At 45.1% G+C, this 22,234-nt stretch overlaps 1 protein-coding gene across 2 annotated transcripts in view; it reads right to left on the bottom strand.

The window, feature by feature from the left end:
- Positions 1-22,234, bottom strand: part of CLPX (caseinolytic mitochondrial matrix peptidase chaperone subunit X) — a 480,932-nt gene that overhangs the window by 108,443 nt on the left and 350,255 nt on the right. For both annotated transcript variants that reach the window (XM_078683091.1, XM_078683090.1), the window contains one exon: positions 18,996-19,084. In XM_078683091.1, coding sequence (XP_078539217.1) covers positions 18,996-19,084 — 89 coding nt within the window. The remainder of the gene's footprint in view (positions 1-18,995; positions 19,085-22,234) is intronic.

Raw genomic sequence — 22,234 nt, forward strand, 5'->3', positions numbered from 1 at the left:
TCTTTCTGGGTACCGTCCTCCGATGCAGAGCCCAAAAAACAACTGTTCGTGCTAGAGTGTAGATCTCCAATTTGGAAAAATGGTCCATTCTACAGAAATGGGAAGGGGAGAGCTGTGAGGAAATCAGCAGCTACATAGACATACTAGCAGAAAGAGCATTATCAAGAGCAAGTAACTTATTATTCTGATAGAAAATTCGAACTGCAGATTCCTCACCGTTAGAATAAATACCAAAGAAGTACCTCTTCCAGTGGTGGATCTGTGAAATGATTCAAGAGCAAAAAGTCTTGCAGGACTGAATGACCAAAATGCCCTTTGCGTCTGAATTTTAAGTCAATAATTCTTCATGAGCTTGAGCACTGATGTCCATATAGCAGTCTGACAAATATCCCAGACAGGCACTCAACGTGTCAGCGCAGTGGTAGAACCCTTGGCCCTCATGGAGTGGGCACTCAATCCTTCAGGAGGCTGTTTCTTGGCCATTGTGAAGAAAGTCTTGATGCAGGGACTATCCAGCTGGGTACGGTCCTCTTTTGCACTGCCTCGCTGTTCTTTGCACCCAGACAACCCCACAAAGAGTTGATTGTCCACCCAATGGTCTTTGGTATGATCGATGTAAAAACTGAGCGGTACAAAAGGGGGTGGTGATGGGTGGAGCATCTGAACCAATCAAGCACTCACACCCAGTCAACAGATCTGGGTTTAATCCATCACCGTTCTTTAGCCCACTCTGCCACCCCAGTTCAGACATGGCCATATGCAAATTAGTCTGACTCTGTGCCTCATGGGAACAGTCCAGCCTGAACTGCCAAGCCATGCCTTCCCTGGACCGGAAACAAGCTTCCTGGGACCGGTTTCTGGCATTTCAGCCGTCTTCAGCCAGGCTTGCTTGAATCCAGCGGCAAAGTGAGCAAGGGACTCACGTCTGAGCATACCCTGCCAACTTATGGCGAACAAAGCGGTACAAAAGGGGGTGGTGATGGACGGAGCATCTGAACCAATCAAACACTCACACCCAGTCAACAGATCTGGGTTTAATCCATCACCGTTCTTTAGCCCACTCTGCCACCCCAGTTCAGACATGGCCATATGCAAATCAGTCTGACCCTGTGCCTCATGGGAACAGTCCAGCCTGAACTGCCAAGCCATGCCTTCCCTGGACCGGAAACAAGCTTCCTAGGACCGGTTTCTGGCATTTCAGCCGTCTTCAGCCAGGCTTGCTTGAATCCAGTGGCAAAGTGAGCAAGGGACTCACGTCTGAGCATACCCTGCCAACTTATGGCGGCCAAAGCGGTACAAAAGGGGGTGGTGACGGTTGGAGCATCCGAACCATTCAAACACTCACACCCAGTATTTCTGAATCATGGAATCCTGATGCCTGGGTAGCCTCAACACAGCAAACCTTAGATGAAAAGGGCAAATTCGAAATTGGACGGTAGTTGGAATAATCCAAAGAATTCTGCATGAGGTTTTTGAGTAAGAGAGCAAATGCACATTTCAGCAAGGGTCAGATGTGTACAGAAGACAGTAATATAGTAAGATAGAGATGTTCATCATGTGTCTTAAAGTGGCTGCACAGAGGAATGCAGAGATGGCAATTTAAAAATTGAGTTCAAGCAGAGGGCTTGGTCAATCCACAGCATTTACTTTGTTCAAATACACTAAGGTGCTGCTCCATTGTCAGTGACTGGAATTCTCCAAGAGTGTGTGTGCCTTGTTAACTCATAGTTGTCAATGACTGCAAACTCTAGTTGTGGGGAACCGGACGGTACTAGTTTCAACAAGAAGTCTTTCTGCATTATTGTGTCTTTTGTTTAAAAAAAATAACTGCCAAAGATCTTGAGCAGGCACATTTGCAGACCGCTTAGAGCCATAATTGCACAACTTTTTAAAATCTTTAAGATTAATTAAAAATCGGGTGGTTTGTCAAGTACATTTAAGCAAATACTTCAACTTCTGGAACAATATCCAGTTCAGTCAGAGTAGTGTATGGTTTGCACCCTAAAAGTAGCAAGGCTGATGATGCACCAGTACATAGTATTTCATATCAGGGAAAAGACAAGAAAAACAAGTTATTTCCCTTTGGCAATGCTCTTTCTGGTCGCTGCTTTAACTGCAGACTCCTCACCTTTGAATATACAGCAGGTGCAAGATTGGACGTGGAGAATTTTCCAGCAATAAATCTGTGCAGCTCCACACAGACTAAGTAACGCCCAAGAAGTGATGCAGCAGAGCTGTATATATGTGCCACACCTGGGTGTTGTCAGTTTTCTGTCTTTTCCCTTTCGGCACTCTGACGCACAGGGTAAACAATTGTTGGTAACAGTGTATCGATTCACCCGTCAGAGCGCCGACACAAGAATAAAACTGCACATAGGAAAAGCTGGCAACCATTACTCCTCAGTGGTTGCCAGGGCAGCTAATTAACGGCAACACTGCAAACTACAGAGATTGCAAACTCAACCAATTAAAAAAAGAAGGAAGAGGCATTGCAATAGAGGAAGGACATCCATATTAAAGGAAAAGCCCTTAAAAACTGCTGGTGGCCATATTAATAGGTTGGGCTGAAGTATAGAATAGTTACTGTTTACAGATGAGCTATTGCAGCAGGTCATTTTCTTGTAGACTAGGGCTCTGTGGGTCAGAACCTACTAACTAAAAAAATCATGCGAAGTATGCAGGTACTAAACTAACCTTCTGCAAATTACGCTGCTCATCTGGAGATGTTCTCCAGGTGATAATGAGCTGGGGTGAGAACTCTGGGCTACCTCTAAAACATATCTCTTATAAACTCACTGTCTTACTATGCATAGTATCGTTCAGACGGACCTCGGATGTGAAAGCCTTAAACATCACCAGCAGGGACTACCAACCCGAAGGTGTTTGCTTTTATTTAAAGAGACAAACAAAGACCATGTCAAGTACGGTTTTCTAGCCCTTCTTTACTAAGAATGAAAGACTATAAATGGTGAAATGCTTGATGGAGTATGAGAAATGGACTAAGAGGTTAAGAGGGAATATAGAACAAATGCTAATATCCCATAGATCCCCTCATAGAGCAGTTTCTTCACCCACCTTAGCAAGATGGGTGAAGAAAGTAATGAAAGAAGCTGGGGTCGACATCACTATGTTTGGTACACATTCCCTTAGCGGTGCTTCAGCTTCCAAAGCTTTCTTCCTGGGAGATATTTACAAGATACCTTTAGGTCTGCGGATTAGTCCAATGAAAGTATGTTTAAAAGTTGCTATCTTAGACGTGTTACAAGCGCAATTGATAATGTGCTGAATGCGCTTTAAACTTGCATAATGTTAGCCTAATTGTCATGCCATAAAATTTTGATTTTTCATAGCCTGGTGGGTAGAAAACCAGGATTTTATTATAGACACAAGGGGCTAAAATGATCTCTCCACAATGGATATCCCCCCAAATGGGTAAAAAATACTGAACTTAGTTTTTTCTCTCTCAGAGTAAGAATTTTGTGTCACTAATGGAAGTTTTTGGTGGAAGTTAATAGAATTCGAAGTTATCTTGTTCGCAACGCCCAAAAATGGAAAAGACCACTTGGGGCGAGTCGGTGACTTTATAGCCTATTAGAATGTTTTTGAAGTTCTAGAGTCTTCAGTTGTTGCTGCTGTGAGCTGGCAATAAAAGAGATTTGCATAAACTTAGCATCTGTGTCTTTAATAATATCCAGATTTTCTGCCCACCATCCTGTGACAAATTTTAATTGTTGGTAACAGTGTGCTGATCATTAACTTGAAACATTTTTAGATGTTAATAAAAAGGGCACTCCACTGAACAGGGAAGGCAGTAAGAAATATATGTTTAGATAGAATATCCATCACAAAGAGTGTTACTGAAGGTAAGTAACCTGACGTTCTGATGGAAACTTCTAACTACAGACTCATATCAAAAGGACTTGCAGAACTGAGCGGAGGAAGTGTCTTTCTCATTGGATCCAGCTATCCAGGAAGTAGTGCTTCATGAATATATGCCCCAATGCCCACATCACAGCCTAGCAGATATCAAGGACAGCCACCACTTGCGCCAATGCAGTAGAAGCGGCTTTGGCCCTTGGGGAATGTGCTCTCACATCTTCTGAGGGCTGCTTCTTGGCTAGTGTGTGGCGGAATCTGATGCAGAATGCTATGGACCTTGACATGGTCCCCTTCTGCACAGCCCCATACTTCCTCCAGGAAACCATACAAACAGATGATCATCCACCCGACGGTCCTTGGTACGATCACGATTAATCTTAAAGCCCATTTAGGGGTCCAACTGATGGAGTCTCTCCTTCTATGAGGGCAAAGAAAGCTGGTGGGGCTGCCCGACATGAAAGGGAGTCACAACTTTAGGCAAAAAGGTTGCAGGGTCCTCCGCACCAATTTGTGTAGAAAGAAAGGGGCATGGGGCGGATGCACTGAAAGTGGATACAGTTCACTCATGTGACCAGCTGACAATCAAAATGAGGAAGAACGTTTTCAGAGTCAAGAGACGCAGCTAGCAACCATGCATAGCGTACACATGAGGAATGTGAAGAATAAGTTAAACTTCCATGGTTTGGGAGGGAATATGTGTAGCAAAGTTTTAATAAACCTCAATACAATAGGTGATTTGAAATGGGATGGTTGGCCCAGCAAAAGTGCAAAGGCTAAAAGGACCAACAAATTAATTTTTACAGTGCCTACTGTAAGGCCTTGCAGGGCCACAGATAAAACAAATGAAAAAAGACATTTGTCAGCTTTGCTTGGAAGGGGTCTGTGAACCGGCCACAACTGTTTTCGGTTTTGCCTGCCGACAAGAATGAAATTAACCACTTCAGATGGCCAATCAAATGCAGTTAATTGCTGACTGCAGAAGGTCGGATGAATGCCGAACTCTACCCTTTTGCTGAGACAAGAAGTCCTCCAGCGGTGGAAACCTGATTTCAGGACATATGCTCAGGAGTTCCAGGTACCATACTCTTCTGGCTCAATCTGGGGCAATTAGTCTGACTTGGACCTGGCAGCTCTTGATCTTCTTCAGAATTCGGGCAGTAGAGATAGTGGCGAAAAGCTGGGTAAGAGTCCCTTGTCCAATTCCAACAAGAATAGGTCTCTTAATGTGTGCTGTCACTGGAACTCCCACACCCAAATCGCTGACACTGCACAATCTTGACAATGGCTAAAAAAATCTATCAAGGGCTTTTCCTACTGATCAAATATGCACTGCGTCACCTTGGGATGTTAATGTCACAAGTGATCTGCCAGGCAACAGCTGCTCAGTTTGTCCACTTTGGTATTCAGGGAGTATGCCTTGTGGTTGGGGACCAGGAATATGTACCGTTAGAGCCATCTACAGAGGCACTGAGCCTCCCGGAATAGGACCCAGGACCCCACATGCCCTGCTTATTGCAGTACCACGTGGTGGTAGTGTGGTCCGTGAGAACCTGCATCGCATTCCTGCTGACTGAAGGCAAGAAAGCCTTCAGGGCCAAACTAATAGCCAGTAGCTCGAGTAGTGGCCATTAGTTAGGCCCTAAAGGCTTTCTTGCCTTCAGTGCCAAACCAATGGCCCGTAGTTCCAGTAGGTTGACTAGAGTTTGCAGGAGACTAGAGGCATCTGATCTTCACTGCTCCCAGATAACTCCCAAAACCAGTAACAATGTGTCCGTCATCACTGCGGTGGGGAAGGGAGGACGACGTGCTACAGGAAAAATTGTTATCAGTCAGCCACCACTGCAAATCTTTTTCTGTCTTCTTTGAGACATGGATGGTGTCTGAAACGTGGCTTTGATGGTGGGCCCACTGGCATTTGAGGTTCCAACTGCAGGCCCTGCATGTGCCCCCACGCGTAATTGACAAGGAGGATGTACAAGGCTAAAAGGCCAAGAAGCCTCCGAGCCACCCATCTAAGATCAAGCCTGAAATATCGGGCTCATAATCTCAATGTGTCAAAATGGCAGGCATGCCAAAAATGTTAGGTGAGCACTCAAACACCAGCCTAGGTGTCATGCTTCAACATATGACTACCCTGTTCATCAAAAAAGATTGTAGTGGAGGGCATGGCCATGAAAATGGCTGGCTAGCTGCGTCTGATGGAGCTCCAGTAGCCCGAATCTAATCAGGAGCTAGATCCTGCCCCTTCAAATCACCATCTGCTGCCCACCTTCAGCGCCATCATTCCCTCACACTCAGTGGGCAATCCAAGAACTGTCCAAAAGGGCTGCGAGTAGGGTAGAGGAGGAGAAAACGAGAAGGTGAAGGGACGACACGAGGCCACCCAACATGGCGGATAGGGAAGCCTAGCCTGGAGGAAACTCCCCTGCGCCGAGGAAAGAGGACGCAGCCTGGCTCCCCAGCCGCCGACCCATGGAACACTGAGGGGGAGAGCCATACCAGGAGGCGAACGGCAACACAAGTAAAGAAGATGGGCCAGTGTAATGCGGGACCTCAGACCCAAATCCGTGTGCAGGTGAAAAGGGCTTCACGCGGACGGGATCGGGCGAACTGGGTCTCATCCCCCCAGCCAGGACAGAAGCGGGGACGCAACATAAGAAGCCTTGCGGAGGCCTCCGGGAGCGGCGGAGAAGGCTCAGAATCGGTGAGAGGGAGAGGCGACTCAGCCACCCAACGGGTCAGCGTGGTGCGGCAGCGGATGAACAGACTGAAGGCTGCAGAGGAAGGTTCCATGGTCCGGACCAGTCCACAGGAGTAAGAAGGGGAGGCTCTTCCCTGATTCAGATGGAGGGAATGTGAGGTAAGGGGGAAGGGCCTCCCGTTGCCGATTGAGACACCAGAGGGCCAAGCAGGTGCTGGATCTAGCCGAGCAAAGCATATGAGCCAGAGCCCACATGCAGGAGAGTGGGTCTGCGGATGAGCGGGTACGGGAGGGTCGGGCGGGCTCCCCCCTGGCCTTTCCTCCCCCTGGTATACCTCACATTAAAGAAGAGATACTGACCCCAGCATAGGCACAGAGGCTGGAATCGTCTGAAGCGCCCAAGGGCAAACACCGCGAAACGCGCTCTACCTGATCCTCTGACCAGTAGTGTGCAGCCCAGCTGTCCACGGAAGAAGGAATTAAATAAAAAGGTGAAGCAGTGGTCAAATGCAGCTTCGGTGATGCTGTGAGACCCAGAGGTGTGGGGAGGAATACCTTGAGCCACCCATCGGTGGGAGCAGGGGGTTAGAAGAGGAGCCTCTATCCCACCTGACAAAGGAACCAACAAACCTGAAGCCCAGCAGCGCGAGGGAGGAATAGACGTGGTCACGGAAGACCACATCTGGGATCTACCATGGGAGGCCTCTGCCGCCGACAGAGAGAGCGGGCCTGAGGGTAGCTGTTGGGTGGGGATCAGGAAGACCTCGAAGAAGAAGACAGGCCTCATGTACAACAGGAGAGAGACCCAGCTCTTAACTCCTTCGATGCTCATGACAAGCTCGGCTCGTCATGAGCCATGGTGCTCGTGTGCTCATGACGAGCTGAGCTCGTCATGACCGTTAGAACGCTCGCATGCTGGGCTAATTCCCCTGCTGTGCGAGCGTTCTATGAAAACGGGTGAGCACACGATCACTGTGCTGCCCAATGCACAAGAGTCCCTTTGGGTCAAAGAGTGACCACTAATGCCAGATGCAGATTGCACTCCTCACAGGAAGACACATCAAATTCCAAGTGTGATGATGCAAGACTACACCGGACGTAGGGTAGAAGCCCATACTTAACACGGTGGTGGCGGACGCGACCGCGAGCAGCCATGTCAGGCAGACGTGCAAAAGAGTGGGATTTCTCAACTTTCAAGACCGAGATACAATCCTCAGAGTCATGGCGTGTTGGTGAAATCAGACATGCCAAAGGGACAATAATGATCTTCCCTGACTACTAGCAGGAAGTGCAGAAGATGCGAAACCACATTTGATTCGGTTAAAGTTAAGCTGAGAGCCCCGCAAATTCAGTACATGCTACTCTTTCCTGCCAAATTAAAAGTCATTTTTCAGGACAACTCCCATTTCTTCCAGTCACCAGAAGAAACATGGGCCTGGATTGGGGAGCGCCCCTCTTTAAGGCGTGAGGCAAGCATAGGAGAGTCACAACTCAGAGACGCATGAACACAGCCAGAACCGAAGCCACAGAGTGAAAAAGATGCTGACTCACAGGAAGCCGCAGAACGTGGACAGGGACCCCTCTGAGTGGGATCCCACTCACGCTGGAGAAGAAAATGCACTCTGACTTGGACTAGACACAAACCAAAGCTAATAAAAAATGCTCCAGCCAATGGGGCAGTACCCACACAGAACCTTCGGATAAGGAGTACCTTGCCGACACGGACAGCGACCACCCACTCCTCAAGTACATTAACCAATTGGAAGAACGAAGTACGGGGACAGGGTATCTAGAGAACACCCACAAGTAACAGGGCAAAGGTGCTGTTGAAGGTTGAAACACAGGCTATGCCGAAGGCAGACAACTGCAGACCCTCTAAGGAGCCCCCCAGACTTTACTGCGCTGAGCATTTCTGAGCGACAAGACTTACCTTAAGTTCAAATCCTTTATTGATTTGATTAGCATTTTAGAGGGTTAGGGGAAGGGAAGAGAATACAGACCTCTCAGGCTACACCTACGCCAGGTTGTCAAGTTGATAGTTCAGGGGATGGGCGTGGGGTTGGGTGGGGTAGGTTGAGGGATAAAAGATTCGCTATTATGCCTGAGGGCAAGTTCTTTATACAGATAGCAGTAGGAGTGCCAGAGTTGCAGATAAGGACAAGAGGAAAGAGACAAGTAGGCAGGCCTTCCCGAACATATACAGACGAAAAAGACGCACGCACAATGGATGAGGAACCTTACACAATGTTGACTAAGAATGTCAATGGGCTAGGTAGTAAGATCAAGAGAGGACTAGTAGCTAGATAGATCAAGAGGCTTAAGTCCAACATTATCTTTTTGCAGGAAACCCTCCTGATGGGTACACATTGCGCCTTTATAGGGGGGGTCATACATAACACTTGCACACGCGGGATTTTCCTCAGGGGCTCGGGTTGTCACCATATTGATTAGGAAAACTCCCCCCTTCTATACAACTAAGATCTGGACAGAACCTGGTGAACTTTCATTGCCGTCCGGGGGACCTGGGATGGCGAGAGCTTATGTTGTTCAATATCTATGCTCCACAACGACTGCAATCTCAAACACTAGATACAGTAGCTAAGATCGGGCCCCTACCCCTGGGAGGTGACTTCAATGATGTAATTGACCCAAACCTTGACCACACACACATTTCCACAGGAACGCGTATACCCACTCCTCTGGCCGAATTTGTGAACTCTTTGGGGCTGACTGACCTCTGGCGGCGATACCACCCAATAGACCGCACTTCTTCATACTTCTCCGAGGCCCAGGGAGTCTTATCCAGACTTGGTTATTTCTTTGCCCCAGCGGGGGAGGTACGGACAGTGGAAAAGGTGGAGTACTGCGCAAGGGAAATCTCTGACCACGCACCACTGTGGTTGTTGGTGAAAGGTAGGGGAAGTAGACAACCGTCAGATTGGAGACTAAATACCGGGGAGCTCCAGGACAAAACAGTAACTGGAATGAAAAGGACGGAGGCTGAGGGTTCGTGGCCTCGGCCGCCACCCTTTGGGAGGCTTATAAGACAGTGATCCGAGGTAAGGTGCAAGACGTAATAGCGCGGAAAAGGAGGGAAGAAACTCGCCAATTAGAAACTCTAGAATGTAAACTCCTGGAACTTGAGAAAGATATTAGCCCAGATGCAGAGGCCCCTTTGATACGACAAATCGCAGTTACATGCAGGGAATTTCGAACACTGACAGAGTGGGAGGTAAAGAACCAAATTCAGGCCATGCACCACAGACTATATGAGTTGGGAGACAGAGCTGGGAAGCTTCTAGCTTGGCTGGGCAGAAGGGAGAGAGAGATGAGCTGCGTGGCCCAGATCCAGGAGACGGAAGAAATGCACGTAACCACACACACTATAGCAGGGGCATTCGCACGCTGTTAAACTGAACTATACAACCCTAGGCCACTAGCAGACGATTCCCAGATAGCAGAGTATCTTAGTAGAATAGATACCTCCACTTTGACATGGGACGGTAAGGAAGCCCTTGAGATCGATATTACCATGACAGAAATATTAGACGCAATTAATAGACAAAAATCAGGGAAAACCGCAGGACTGAACGGGCTACCAGGGGAATTCTTCAAGCCAAACCCTAGCCTGTTAGGACTCCACATTTTAAATATGTATCCAGTGGCATGAGAGGAGGAATTGCTCCCATTAGACCTTTGTCAAGCCACAGTGGTGGTTATTTCTTAGCCGGGTTAGCCCACAGAGAGGTGCGGATCCTACCGCCCAATATCATTGCTCAACGTTGAAACAAAAATCTTGGCCTCTAGTCTAGCAGCACAACTGCTACCGGTGATCACACCCCTCATCCACCGCGACCAAACAGGCTTTATGCCCAGCCGAGTGAAACGTTTCAATCTCCGTCGGTTGGCCAACTGGCTAGATTTAGTGAAGAATAGGTCTACCCCACATGTGCTTCTTTCCCTAGATGCAGAAAAGGTCTGCGACACAGTCCACTGGCCATTTATGCGGCAAGTCCTTGGGAGGTTTGGGTTTGGATGGGGATTCATGACTTGGGTGGAGCTGCTTTATACCAACACTAGAGCCTGAGTTCGGGTCATGGGGTAATGTCGTCTGACTCCCCCATAAGAAGAGGAACCAGACAAGGCAACCCCTTGTCCCCCTGTCAGGGACTCTTATTACTCACTTGAAACCAGTACTCACGGGAGCAGAATGTGGAGTATTTCTCAATTCCCACCACACGAAAACCAATTTAACTGGCGGTCGCGTAAACTCCGTCTTTGATAAGCAAGGAGCGCCTTATCAGAAACGGTATCGTTTATCACTGCTGGTTGTAACTTCCTAGAATGGTACACTACCGGGGCTAATTGGCCAGTTTCTTTGTGTCTCTGTGAAAGCACCCCTCGGATAGCTTGTTCAGAAGCATTAGTCTCCAGGTAAAAAGGTTGAGTAGGGTCTGCATGTAGTAAAATGGGCGCAGAAGTAAAACTTTTCTTTAGAAACTGTTAGGCTTCTTTAGCCTCTGCAGTCCATTGAAATGGAACTCTTATGTAACAATCTTGTAATAGGTGCCACCTTTAAAGAAAAGTCTTGAATAAACCTTCAATAGAAATTTGCAAATCCTATGAAGCTGTGTACTTCGTTCACAGAGGAAGGTGGAGGCCAATTCAGAACCGATTCAATTTTCTTGATATCCATTGTTAGCCCTTCTGGTGCATTCACAAAAGCTAAGAAATCCCCACAAAAGTTACTCCAAAAGCACACTTTTCCAATTTCACATAAAGATCGTTTTCCTTCAGACAGCGCAAGTCCTTTTTTTTTCTCGATGTCGGTGTTCTGTTCTTCAGAAGATGAAAATATCAAAATATCGTCGATATAGACAATAACGCACTGATCGATGAACTCTTTCAAAACATCATTAATGAAGTACTGGAAGGCTGCAGGGGCGTTACGTAAGCCCTAGGGCATGACTTGGTACTCATACAATCCATACTTTGTTCTGAATGCAGTCTTCCATTCATCTCCACTTCTGACTTTGATTACATGGTAAGCCCCCTGCAAGTCTAACTTTGTGAAAATTTTTGCATCTTTTAGTTGATCCAGAAGTACGTAAATCAGGGGTCAACGGATTGCGATTCTTGATGGTAATCTTGTTTAAGACGCAATAGTCAATACACGTCCTCAAATCCCTGTCCTGTTTCGGGACGAAAAACAGAGGGGATGAGACTGGGGACTGGGGACTGGGGACTGGGGACTGGGACGGTCGAATTAATCCGTTTTCCAAGTATTTCTGAAGGTAATCCTTTAGATGTCGATTCTCAGCTTCAGTAAGCACATAAATCCGACTACATGGAAGGTTGGATCCTGGTTCCAAATCGATTTTGCAGTCGTAAGATCGATGGGGGGGCAACCTTTTTGATTCCGATTCGCTGAACACTGCAGCAAACTCCTAGTATTCAACAGGTAAGGGCACTGCACACACAATCGTCTTCCTTTCGCATAGTAAAGCTGCTGGGTTTTCCTTGTGCTCTTTCAGTTTTTCTCTGAAGCAATGTTCCAAACAATACCAGAGTTGAACTTCACTGTTCTTTCACTCCAGTTAATTGTCGGGTTGTGTTCTGTCAACCAGGGAAGACCCAATATGATTCCAAACTGTGGGGCATCAATTAAATTGAATTGAATCTCCTCCCTATGACCTTCCATTGAGATGAGTTCCACAATTTCCGTTTGACTTGTTATTGGGTCGGAGGATATGTTGGTACCATCAATGGCCCTCACTGCTTCAATTCTCTCCTTGGGTAACGCTTTCAAAAAAACTCTGTACTCTGTTGTATTCTTGTTTGCAACCACCAGCCCAACTCGATCTACTGGTGGTGCTGAGAGTTCCTTCTTGAAAGTTTTGGGCTTTTTGGGGCATTCTTTCAGAAAATTCCAGTTGGTACCACAATAAAGACATAGATTATTTTGTCTGCATTTTTCTCTCTTCTTTTGAAAGGGGGTCTGTAATGGTTCCAATTTGCATTGGCTCAACACTGTTTTCTTTTCCCCCTGATCTCACCAGGTCTGACCTTGCCCAGTCAAAGCGAGTTACATTTGGTCGAAATTCTCATCTCCTTTCACCTCTCCTCTCAGTTTGTCTATAATCAATCTCTAACAAAAGGTCAATCAAGGCACACACCTCAGTTGGGCGATTTGGAATCTTTTAGGTCATCCTTCAACCCTCGATAGAACAAGGCGGCTCTTTTAGACTCTTGCCAATCCGTTTCTGCAACCAACTTGTTAAATTGCGCCAGATAGGTGACTAATTCGCGATTCCCTTGCCTCAAATTCCAGCAATTCATTATCTGTTGCTTGTGCGACTTTCCGTCGATCAAAAATACGTAAAAATTCCTTCTTAAATTCCTCAGAGTTGTACAGTATGGGTGCATCTTGAGGAACCAAAGGCATTAACCAGGATGCAGCATCTCCATTGAGGTAAGACAATAAGAAGGCAATTCGAGACGGTGCGTCAGGGAAGACTGAGGGTCGGCACATAAAATGTAAAGAACACGGAGTCAAAAAGACTTAAGCCTTTTGGGGATCCCCACTGAAGCGCTCTGGAGGTGCTAAAGGGATAACTGGGGCCAAAGAATGTACAACCCGAGTGGTGGACCCGGTACTACCAGCTTGCCCTTGGTTAAACATACCAGTTCCAGAAGGAAGTGAATGAAACTTATACCCAGACCCATCTCGCTTAAGCTGGGCCGCCATTTCTTTTGTCTCATGTCTAGCAGCCTCCATCTGAAATGTAATAACCTTATTCTCCTCCATCACAGCCATTAATTCCTGTTGAATTTCCTTAACCCCTTCAGTGCTAATGACAAGGGTAACTCGTCATGGAGTTTCCATTGATTTCAATGGAAAGTCAATGGGAAGAGGGGGATGTACCTTAGCAGCCAAGTGGTTAAGGACATTTCCTAATTTTTTTTTTTAACTCCAACCCTTCAGCCATTCTGCTCGGGCGAGTAAAGTTTGTGGGCACTTCACTCTGTAATTTTGTCTTACTTGTTATTTTTTGTAACTCTCTTTGTATTTTTCTTCTGCAGGAGAACTAGTTTGCAGGGCGCTGTTGTCAACCCCTTGGAGGACTCAGGACCAAAAGATTAACGGTAAGTGAAAATTCTTTCTATGCCTATTTAGATTTTGCAACCTTATGAATTAATGCTAACTCCTATCTAACTACTGCCGTTACAAAATGCGCTACTCTACGCCTTAGCCTAGCACAAAACTAACCTGTACACTGACTGACTACTGCAGCTTCAATGAAATAACTCCTCTACAGGGAAAATCGTTGGTGAAGTGCGCGGTTTGAATTTCAGCAGCGCCACGTCACAGCTGAGCAATATCATGCGCAGGGAACCAGGCGCAAGAAACTAGACAGCCAACCTCTCTCGCATTCCTCCCTTTTGGGAGAACTGAACTGACTGCCTTATTTCATGCAACGATCACCCGCGATTTAGTTCCAGAGTGTGATTGTTTCCTAATAGTTTTTTTCAGGACTGTTGTGGCGCATTGGAGTTTACAAACTCCTTTCATTCCAACCCTGACACCTCCTTGCTCTTTGCCCTGGTACTAGAGCCATTGGTGTGCCTGGTTAGAGCTCAGTGCATTCCAGGATACAGGAGGTCACCTCAAAGACGAACAGATATCTCTCTATGCAGATAATATCCTGCTCTGTATCACCAACCCTGACACTACACTCCCTCTGATTCTGCAACTGTTTAAGGATTATGGCAAATACGTGCGATACAATATAACCTGGGAAAAGTCAAGTCTATATCCTGTGGGAGGTTCCATTGATACACGGTCAATACCGGGACACCTCCACATTACCAGAGAGGGTTTCAGATATTTGGAGCTGTACATCTCCGTAAATGAAGCTGATGACCTTCATCATAACATCAAGCGGGTTCTGACAGAATTCCGTGAAGATGTGGCGAGGTTCCCTCTGACGCTGCTGGGGGAGAGCGACTATGTATAAAATGACGCTTCCTAAGCTACTATACATACTCCAAAACACACACCACAGAGTCCAAGGGGCTATTTTCAAGTCAATCAATGATGAACTCCGAACACTTTTATGGAACGGGGGCCATCCAAGAGTGGTGTTGCAAATATTGCAGCGCAACCAATACAACGGGGAATCGCCCTGCCGGATATCCAAGCCTACTTCCAGGCCACACATTTCATTGTAATCAATGAATGGGGACACGCTGCGGGAGATCACCCCATGTACGCTTTGGAAAGGTTCCAATTTTGGAAACACTCCCACCTCAACTATCTCTAGGGGGGTGCAGGTGTCCGAGACCTACTACCAGCCACAAGGAGGACGATTGAGGCCTGGAACAGAGGGGATCAACAGATGGGATGGGAAAAGAAATTGACTAAAGCGAAGCCACTATGGGAGGGTAGGAGATTGCCAGAAATTGTGAAAATGCAGGGCTTCAGGGGTTGGGGCATGGTTGGGATCACTACAGTGGGTGACATACTCAAAGACGTGGACTTAATCACCTTTGCGGCTGTTCAAACCGAAAATCAGTTGACACAATCAAAACTACAAATACTTAAACTGCAACATGTCTGGAGGGCACAAACAATTTACACTACAGGCAGCCTACTACAAAAGGGAATACCCTCAAAGGCGATTTCTTGGACATATAAAACTCGAACAACATCGCTAACAGGCTGATATCCCACAGGTCTAAATAGAAAGAAGCCACGGGTCCATTAGATGACATTGACTGGGAGGGGGCATTGATGCACCCAAGAGAGGTGTTGATTAAGCTCTGTTTAAGGTTGATACAACTTAAAGTCCTCCACAGGGTACACTATGACAGGGCTCGACTACACACTACGGGAAGAGCAGAAACGCCCAACTGTCTACGCTGTAAAACAGACCGCAGCACCTACATACACACGTTATGAGAATGTAAGCATGGATAAAGATACTGGTCACAAATAGTAAAGGAACTTAACAATATATTAGAGGCACAGATACCTGTGGACCCCAAATATGTTATACTTGGCACCCCTACAGATGTTGATCTCCCAAGGCACAAACTCCTATTGAGTAACTTAGGGTTGATAGTTGCAAAAAGACGTTGCCATGCACTGGGGAGCTGAGGGCCTGCCCACTCTAGCAAAATGGTGAGCCAGTTTGGAACTATATAAGGGGGCCGATAAGCCAACGTACACAGCCAGAGCGTACCCTAAAGGGTTCACCAAAATATGGCAGCCATGGCTGAGATATTACAACCTAGAAATTGAGGGAGAAGAGATTGACAATACACACCCCAGCACACAAGTTAGCAACTAGTCAGCAGATTTCTTCACTTTAAGAATACGTCAATGGGAAGAGTCATTTTTCATCCAGGGAGGGGGAGTTGTATTGGAGAATGAACTCCCTAATTGTAATCTTTGTTTCCCTGAAAGTAACTACTGACTGTAATAATGTAAAATCTACTTTGTACAAGGTTCACCTACTGAGGTTCTGGCTGGTGTTTAAAAAATAAAAACAGTTAAAACAAATGTAAAAAAAGATTGTAGTGACAGATGATAAATTATTAAAGTAGTATTCTTCGAAAGTAGCAGATGTTTAGTCATAATTCTGGATACAATACTATCACCACAGGAAGTACCCCCTAAACATAAAAAGCACATTTGTCACTGTATTCATGTCTGATGAATGAGACCACCTTATGATTAAGCATGTCACCTAGATTGGCGTGTGAGGGTTCGGCTAAATATTTTGACATATCTTGAATTGTCATTGGACATCTACATAAGATTTAGGAGTTTTCCGATTTAAGTGGATGACCTCATTTGAGAATATCAACCATTTTGCATTAGTGATTTTTGTTGTCAAATTAAAGTGGCCTGTTGGCTGTTGTAGCAGGGAAGGAGAGTTGGAGAACTGGTCTCTTTGTTGGACTGTGTGTTGTCTGCTGGTTCCGCATCTGCGATTTTTAAAGGCCGGGCTACCTGGTGCATCAGTGATTTGGAAGGCTGCTGCTACGGACAGGCTAGCCCATTGAATTAGCCCTTAAATTTGCAGAACCAATGGAAGATTGCTTTGTGGGAGTCAATAGTCCCAAAGAAAGTGCTGAGGCCCTACTATCTTTAAAGAGTTCCAGAGCAGAGCGCACCTTTCCTCCAAAGAAATGACACACATCAAGGGCAGAGATACCTGCATATTGCAAGAAAATATGGCTGACTATATATAGGTGTGTCTACAGAAACCTGGTACACACTGCCCTGTCAATGCAATCTGAGGCATCTAAGCCTGTGGAAATGACATTCGATATGTCTTGCCCATCATGGATCGTCTGGGTCAAGCAAGCTCTAAGGTCCTACGAGACAGCGGCAAGATCTCGCTGCCATCTCCCATAGTGTATGTGATATCAGTTCAAGAGAGAGAATGTGTTTATGGACCTCTGTGTGAGGCTAGCCGACAGGACGGACAGGCCTTTTATTTCACCAGGCATTTTCCCGTCGGGCTGGGGCTTTTGGAAACCGATTTTGAAAGAGGCACCAGGGGCGGGCCTGGGTTGTCACTTTCCCCAGTTCCATGAGGTAAATTACAGCAGGTGCAGTGGGGCTTCACCGGCAAAAAAGAGGGGGACAAAGGAAGAGGGAAAGAGATCAGAGAGGGGAGAGAGAGAATATATGTATGGATGGAAATAGAAATGGCACAAGGAAACAAAGGGAACAGGGCTGCAGTCAGCATTTTTTCCAGGGCTGCTTAGGGTACCCCAATCCAGCCCTGGTGGCAGAAGAAAACATTTGCTTGCAATAGCATCAACCCTTTTGGATTCCCTATCCAGGGGACTGGTCATTACCTTACTGGTCGAAGCTTTAAAAAGAGACTTTCTGGAATGAGGTGCTGGGTGAAAAAAATCGGAATAATTTGGTTTAGGTCTAAGTCACCTGGCTAACATGTTGGAAACGGATAGACATGAATATGATTTTAACTAGGTACCTATCAGGGTATGCATAAGTGCCTCGTTGAATGAAATCAAGGGCTCTGATTTAGGTGGACCAGGCTGTAAAAGTTGTCAAAACATGTACTGGAGTCTTAATAGAGGGCAACTGTAATTCTAGTACCAACTTCAACTGTCCTCCGAACCACCACTCCAAAAAAGGCACTTTCTTCCACTGGTGGCCCATGTGGAGAGTCAAACTGTTTCAGGAGAGGTGTCCATCGCATTGGAGATTTGCAAGTCAATTTATAAGGCAATATCCTAATAAGGGGGGAGTAGGCCATCTTCATCCCCATCATTAATATCCTGGGGTGCAGCCAGTTCCACCATAGTATCGGTGTCAGAACCAAAAAGAAAAGGGAGCTTTTGCTTGTAGTTGGGTACTGTTAAAGTCACTGTATTAGAGTTAAGCTGCATGTCAACTGGTTGCGCTTTAGTAGCAAAACAGTGATTGAGCTTGAAAGAATGTCAGCCCGGCGTTCGACATGGGTGTCTGCTCTGGGTCACCATGCTGCACTAATGGAGTCAGTACTGGTGTTGGAGCATTGAGAACTGGCACAGATTTCAGGGCCAGATTGGACGTCTGTAACAGAATTTGAACAGGCCCTGCTTTGGTTTCTTATGCTTGTGGTTGACTCTATATCCACTCCACCTAAGATTTTGAGGAGGAAGTTGAGTGGTCTCTGGAAATGACTGGGACCAGAAACAGAACTGGGTCTGTGACTTGGAGTTGGACCCGACTGAGGACACCAACTTCTTATGTCTGTGGATGTACATCTTTTCCTCCTAGTATAAAATCGCCTTTGGTGCATGAGGGTGTGCATTGTCTAACAACTTCGAGACATGGCGAGAGCCCAGGCAGCTAAGGCAACATCTTGGAGGTCCATAACCAATATCCTACAAACTTTTTGATCTGCATCAGAAGGCACAGAAAGAAAGGAGCTGACAAACACGCAGGGCTGGCACTGAAATGTAGATGGGCTCCGTCAATTTTGAGACGGTATTGAGTCAGCGCAGAACCGCGTACCTATTCTTATCAACACGCATGAGCATTGCAGAAAACGTACAGGACCTTGTTTGGCTTCTATATAACATTCTAATATGAGGAATCTGTGGTTAGTAGCATCAATTAGAAACACACGACTGATTTTCACTTTATAAACCACCTCTGTAACAAGAACCAACAATAGGAAAATAAGCAGACAATTCTAGACATGAGGTTTTCAAAACCAACATATAATTCAAACCACATCAATCATTACAATTGTGCAGTCTGAGAATAAATAAAGAGCAATTACTTCAAACAATTATATTTTCTTGTAACCTGCCATCAGATCAGTAATAATGACGGATATGAATGCAAAAGATGTATAGTAAAAGTTTAATATTCAATGCATACCTGCTGAACTCCTTCACCACCAACATCTCGCAGTTGATGAATGCCAGGCACGCTGCCTATCTTGTCTACTTCATCCAAAAAGACAATTCCTGCAATGGAGTGAAAAACATTTGAGATGGCGTTGACTATTCTCTTCACATTAAGAAAGCCTTGTATCAAAATGCTTATTCTTACACAGCACAACAACATTCATCTTGGCGAGTGACTGGGGGTGCCTTTTAGCAACTAAATTATATTATGGGCGTCTGAACTTAACACATGCAGTAAGTACCACCCCAAAAATATATCTTTAGTTTTGACATTGAAAAGGAATGTTCATATGCTAACACTGGAGATCTCATTACCATTTGTGGATTAAATACTAAAAGTATCTTGTTCATCTTACAGATGCACAGAAAATTCAGATAATGAAGTCTAGAAGAGGACCTGTAAAGCAGGTGAATTGCAGGTCTAACGAAACATTGCCATAATGCGCTTTTAAACGTAGCATGAACCTCTGCTGTATGGTCTATTTTGCACATTATGAATGGAAGCATACACAAGACTAGCAGTTAGGGAGATTTAGAGATCACTCACTATTAAATGCATAGTGCCATTTAAATATGACGATGGGCACATGCTTCATGTTGGAGAGCAAGAGACAATGAAAGGCAGATGGAGTAGGAGAGATGAAGAGCCCCCATGTGACCTTCATCAGCTTTTCCTACAGTTAACAATCAGAGCGATCAACTCTCTGGGACGATGTGAATGCCTTGTCGTAATATGGTCTTGAACTGAGCAGGTAGAGTCAAACATTTTGGAAGCTATTCTTTTAATCCTCTTTGATACAGAATACTACTGTGCTCTAGGAAATTAGGGGAGATCAGATGAGCAGTAATTCAGAGACCTTCCTGGAAGATGGTTTCTAGAATATAAAACTTTATCTCCCCAAAAAAGTCTGAATAAACATAGGACCCAAACATTGCAAGCGGACACACTGATTTCTCACAGAAAAATAGAGAACTACTCCATATAAATAGGACTATTCACACATTCTAAGCATATTATACTCAAGTGAGTTCTGGTACATTAAAGGAAATATAACCCAGTATAGAGTCCCCTTAAGTCCAATTTTTTTAGGGAACGTTAAAAGTTACCACCTATTGGTTATGACCTGAATTTGGTAAACTGCTTTAAATTAAATACAAAGCACAGTAACATCACTTGCATGTTAACTCAGCATAACCCTTGGCCAGCTAGGAGAAAAAGTGATGCTGTATTCCAGGATTGCATATCCTTGTTGGGGCAAGTTCCTACAATTATGAATTATGCCTCACACCCTCTTGCAAACAACGTACACACCAACCTATACCTGTTTGAAGCAATTATTTGGACCAAGTGGATCCAAACTTAAGTCAACTTCGATCAAGAAGAAAGTAAAGGTTTAAGACAAGGAGCTTCTGGTTCTGATAGAAATCCGCAACAACCTTTGGAATGCCTAGAAAAGGACCATGCAATCACACAGGGTACGAATGTTACCGCCTCCCCAAGGGATCTGCGCCTTACTTTCATTATTAAGGAACATCCAGGATTGATGGAGGCCACCATTAGGAGTTATTAAAGAATCACTTTTAGAAAATTGAACACCTGAGTGCTTAAAGCAGACTTCACTCCTAGAAAAGCTCACTTGATCAAATGCCCTTAACTAGCTTACGTACAATCCCTGGCACTTGCTTCTTGGCAAACTTGATGGAGAAGTTGGAGACATCCCATGGTCTTAAAATCTGGTACCACATGCAGTAAAGGTTGTCATCCTAGCAGAGGTACTGAGCCTAAAATATTGGATATGAGAGAATTCCTCCTGTGGGAGATCAACAAGAGCCACTTTTTATATTGTTGATTTTGAAAATTTTGTTGGAACATGTAGTCAGTGTACTGATTGTCCCTAACAGCTTAAATGTGTGGATGAAGGATTTGGTGTGTCTAAGATACCACCAAAGTAAAATGGTGGGACTTATTAGCACCATGGAGCTTAATAAACTTTGTGATTCTAAAGGAGTGACCATGTTCTAATCCTAACTGAAGCATCTGCTCCATGAGCTCTTGAAGGATATGGGCTAGGGGTGCACAGCAGGGTCACTATTCTTTCTTCTGCTGTGAGACTTCACCAAAACTATGGAGTTGAAAAGTCCATGTGACCCAATTAAGGCTTGTATGTGGTAACAACTGGTTGTTACCACAAAGAACTAGCTTTTGAATATGACATTTGACCATACCATCTGCAACCTGAGGGCATTCAGATTCATATATCTTTGGGTGAATGGCAAATAGATTCAGACCTTTGCATTCTTAAGTGTTTGACAGGACTTTTAGGTATTCTCTGAATTAGTTTGCTCCACATATTCTCCAAATGATCACAGTAGTCGATCACTTTGTAAAAGTAAATCTTGTTCAGAGTCCCTGGTTATTTGGAGCCGGGTCTTATATGGTAGCTGTTGCAGTGTAAAATAAGGTTTTTGTCTGTATATTTCTATTTACGGGCAGGTTAAGATACTGAAATGGACTACATTTATTCTGTTCCATTCGTAATGTATAGTGGAGGCTAAATCAATATTGCAATGGTCATTCATCTCATATATGAAAGTGTTCCACTGTGCCACACAATAGACATAAATGTTTATATACCTCAATCATTCTGTACTTTAAAGGATTTCTGGCAAATCTTTCATGCTCCAGGACTTGGCTATCGCAATGGACAGAACCATCCAGTTCCGGATGATGTACTTGCTACCTACCTGAAATGGAGTTTGATGTCTTTGGCAATTACCATTACTGAATCAGCAGACTTTGAGAATATGGGGAATAGTGCGTGCCATGAGGTACTCTAAACAGGGCTGTCTATTGAGTTCAGTTCAAATTCTCTGCAAATAGTTAAATGGTCAAGATAGGGAAATTGTTGTAGTGAGTTCTCCAAATAATGGTGGAGTAGTTATGCATTTTGATATATGCTCTTCTGAAAACTAAACATCCCTTCATCATTCATAATTTATGTCATTAGGAGTGTAAAAAGAATAGTTGTGGCTAAATTCTTTAAATTATTGGTGGAGAACAACTCACCCTCTCTTCCAATTTTGTTGCAATATGAAGCCCTCACAGCCAGTTTCTGATAAAATATGTTAATGGGAAAACCAGAAATTCGCCAAACAATTGGTAATTTCATGCAAAGCCATAGAGTTCCAAGTTCAGGCAAAACTTTTGTT

This window comes from Lissotriton helveticus, chromosome 3_1 (genome assembly GCF_964261635.1).
Source record: "Lissotriton helveticus chromosome 3_1, aLisHel1.1, whole genome shotgun sequence".
NCBI lineage: Eukaryota > Metazoa > Chordata > Amphibia > Caudata > Salamandridae > Lissotriton > Lissotriton helveticus.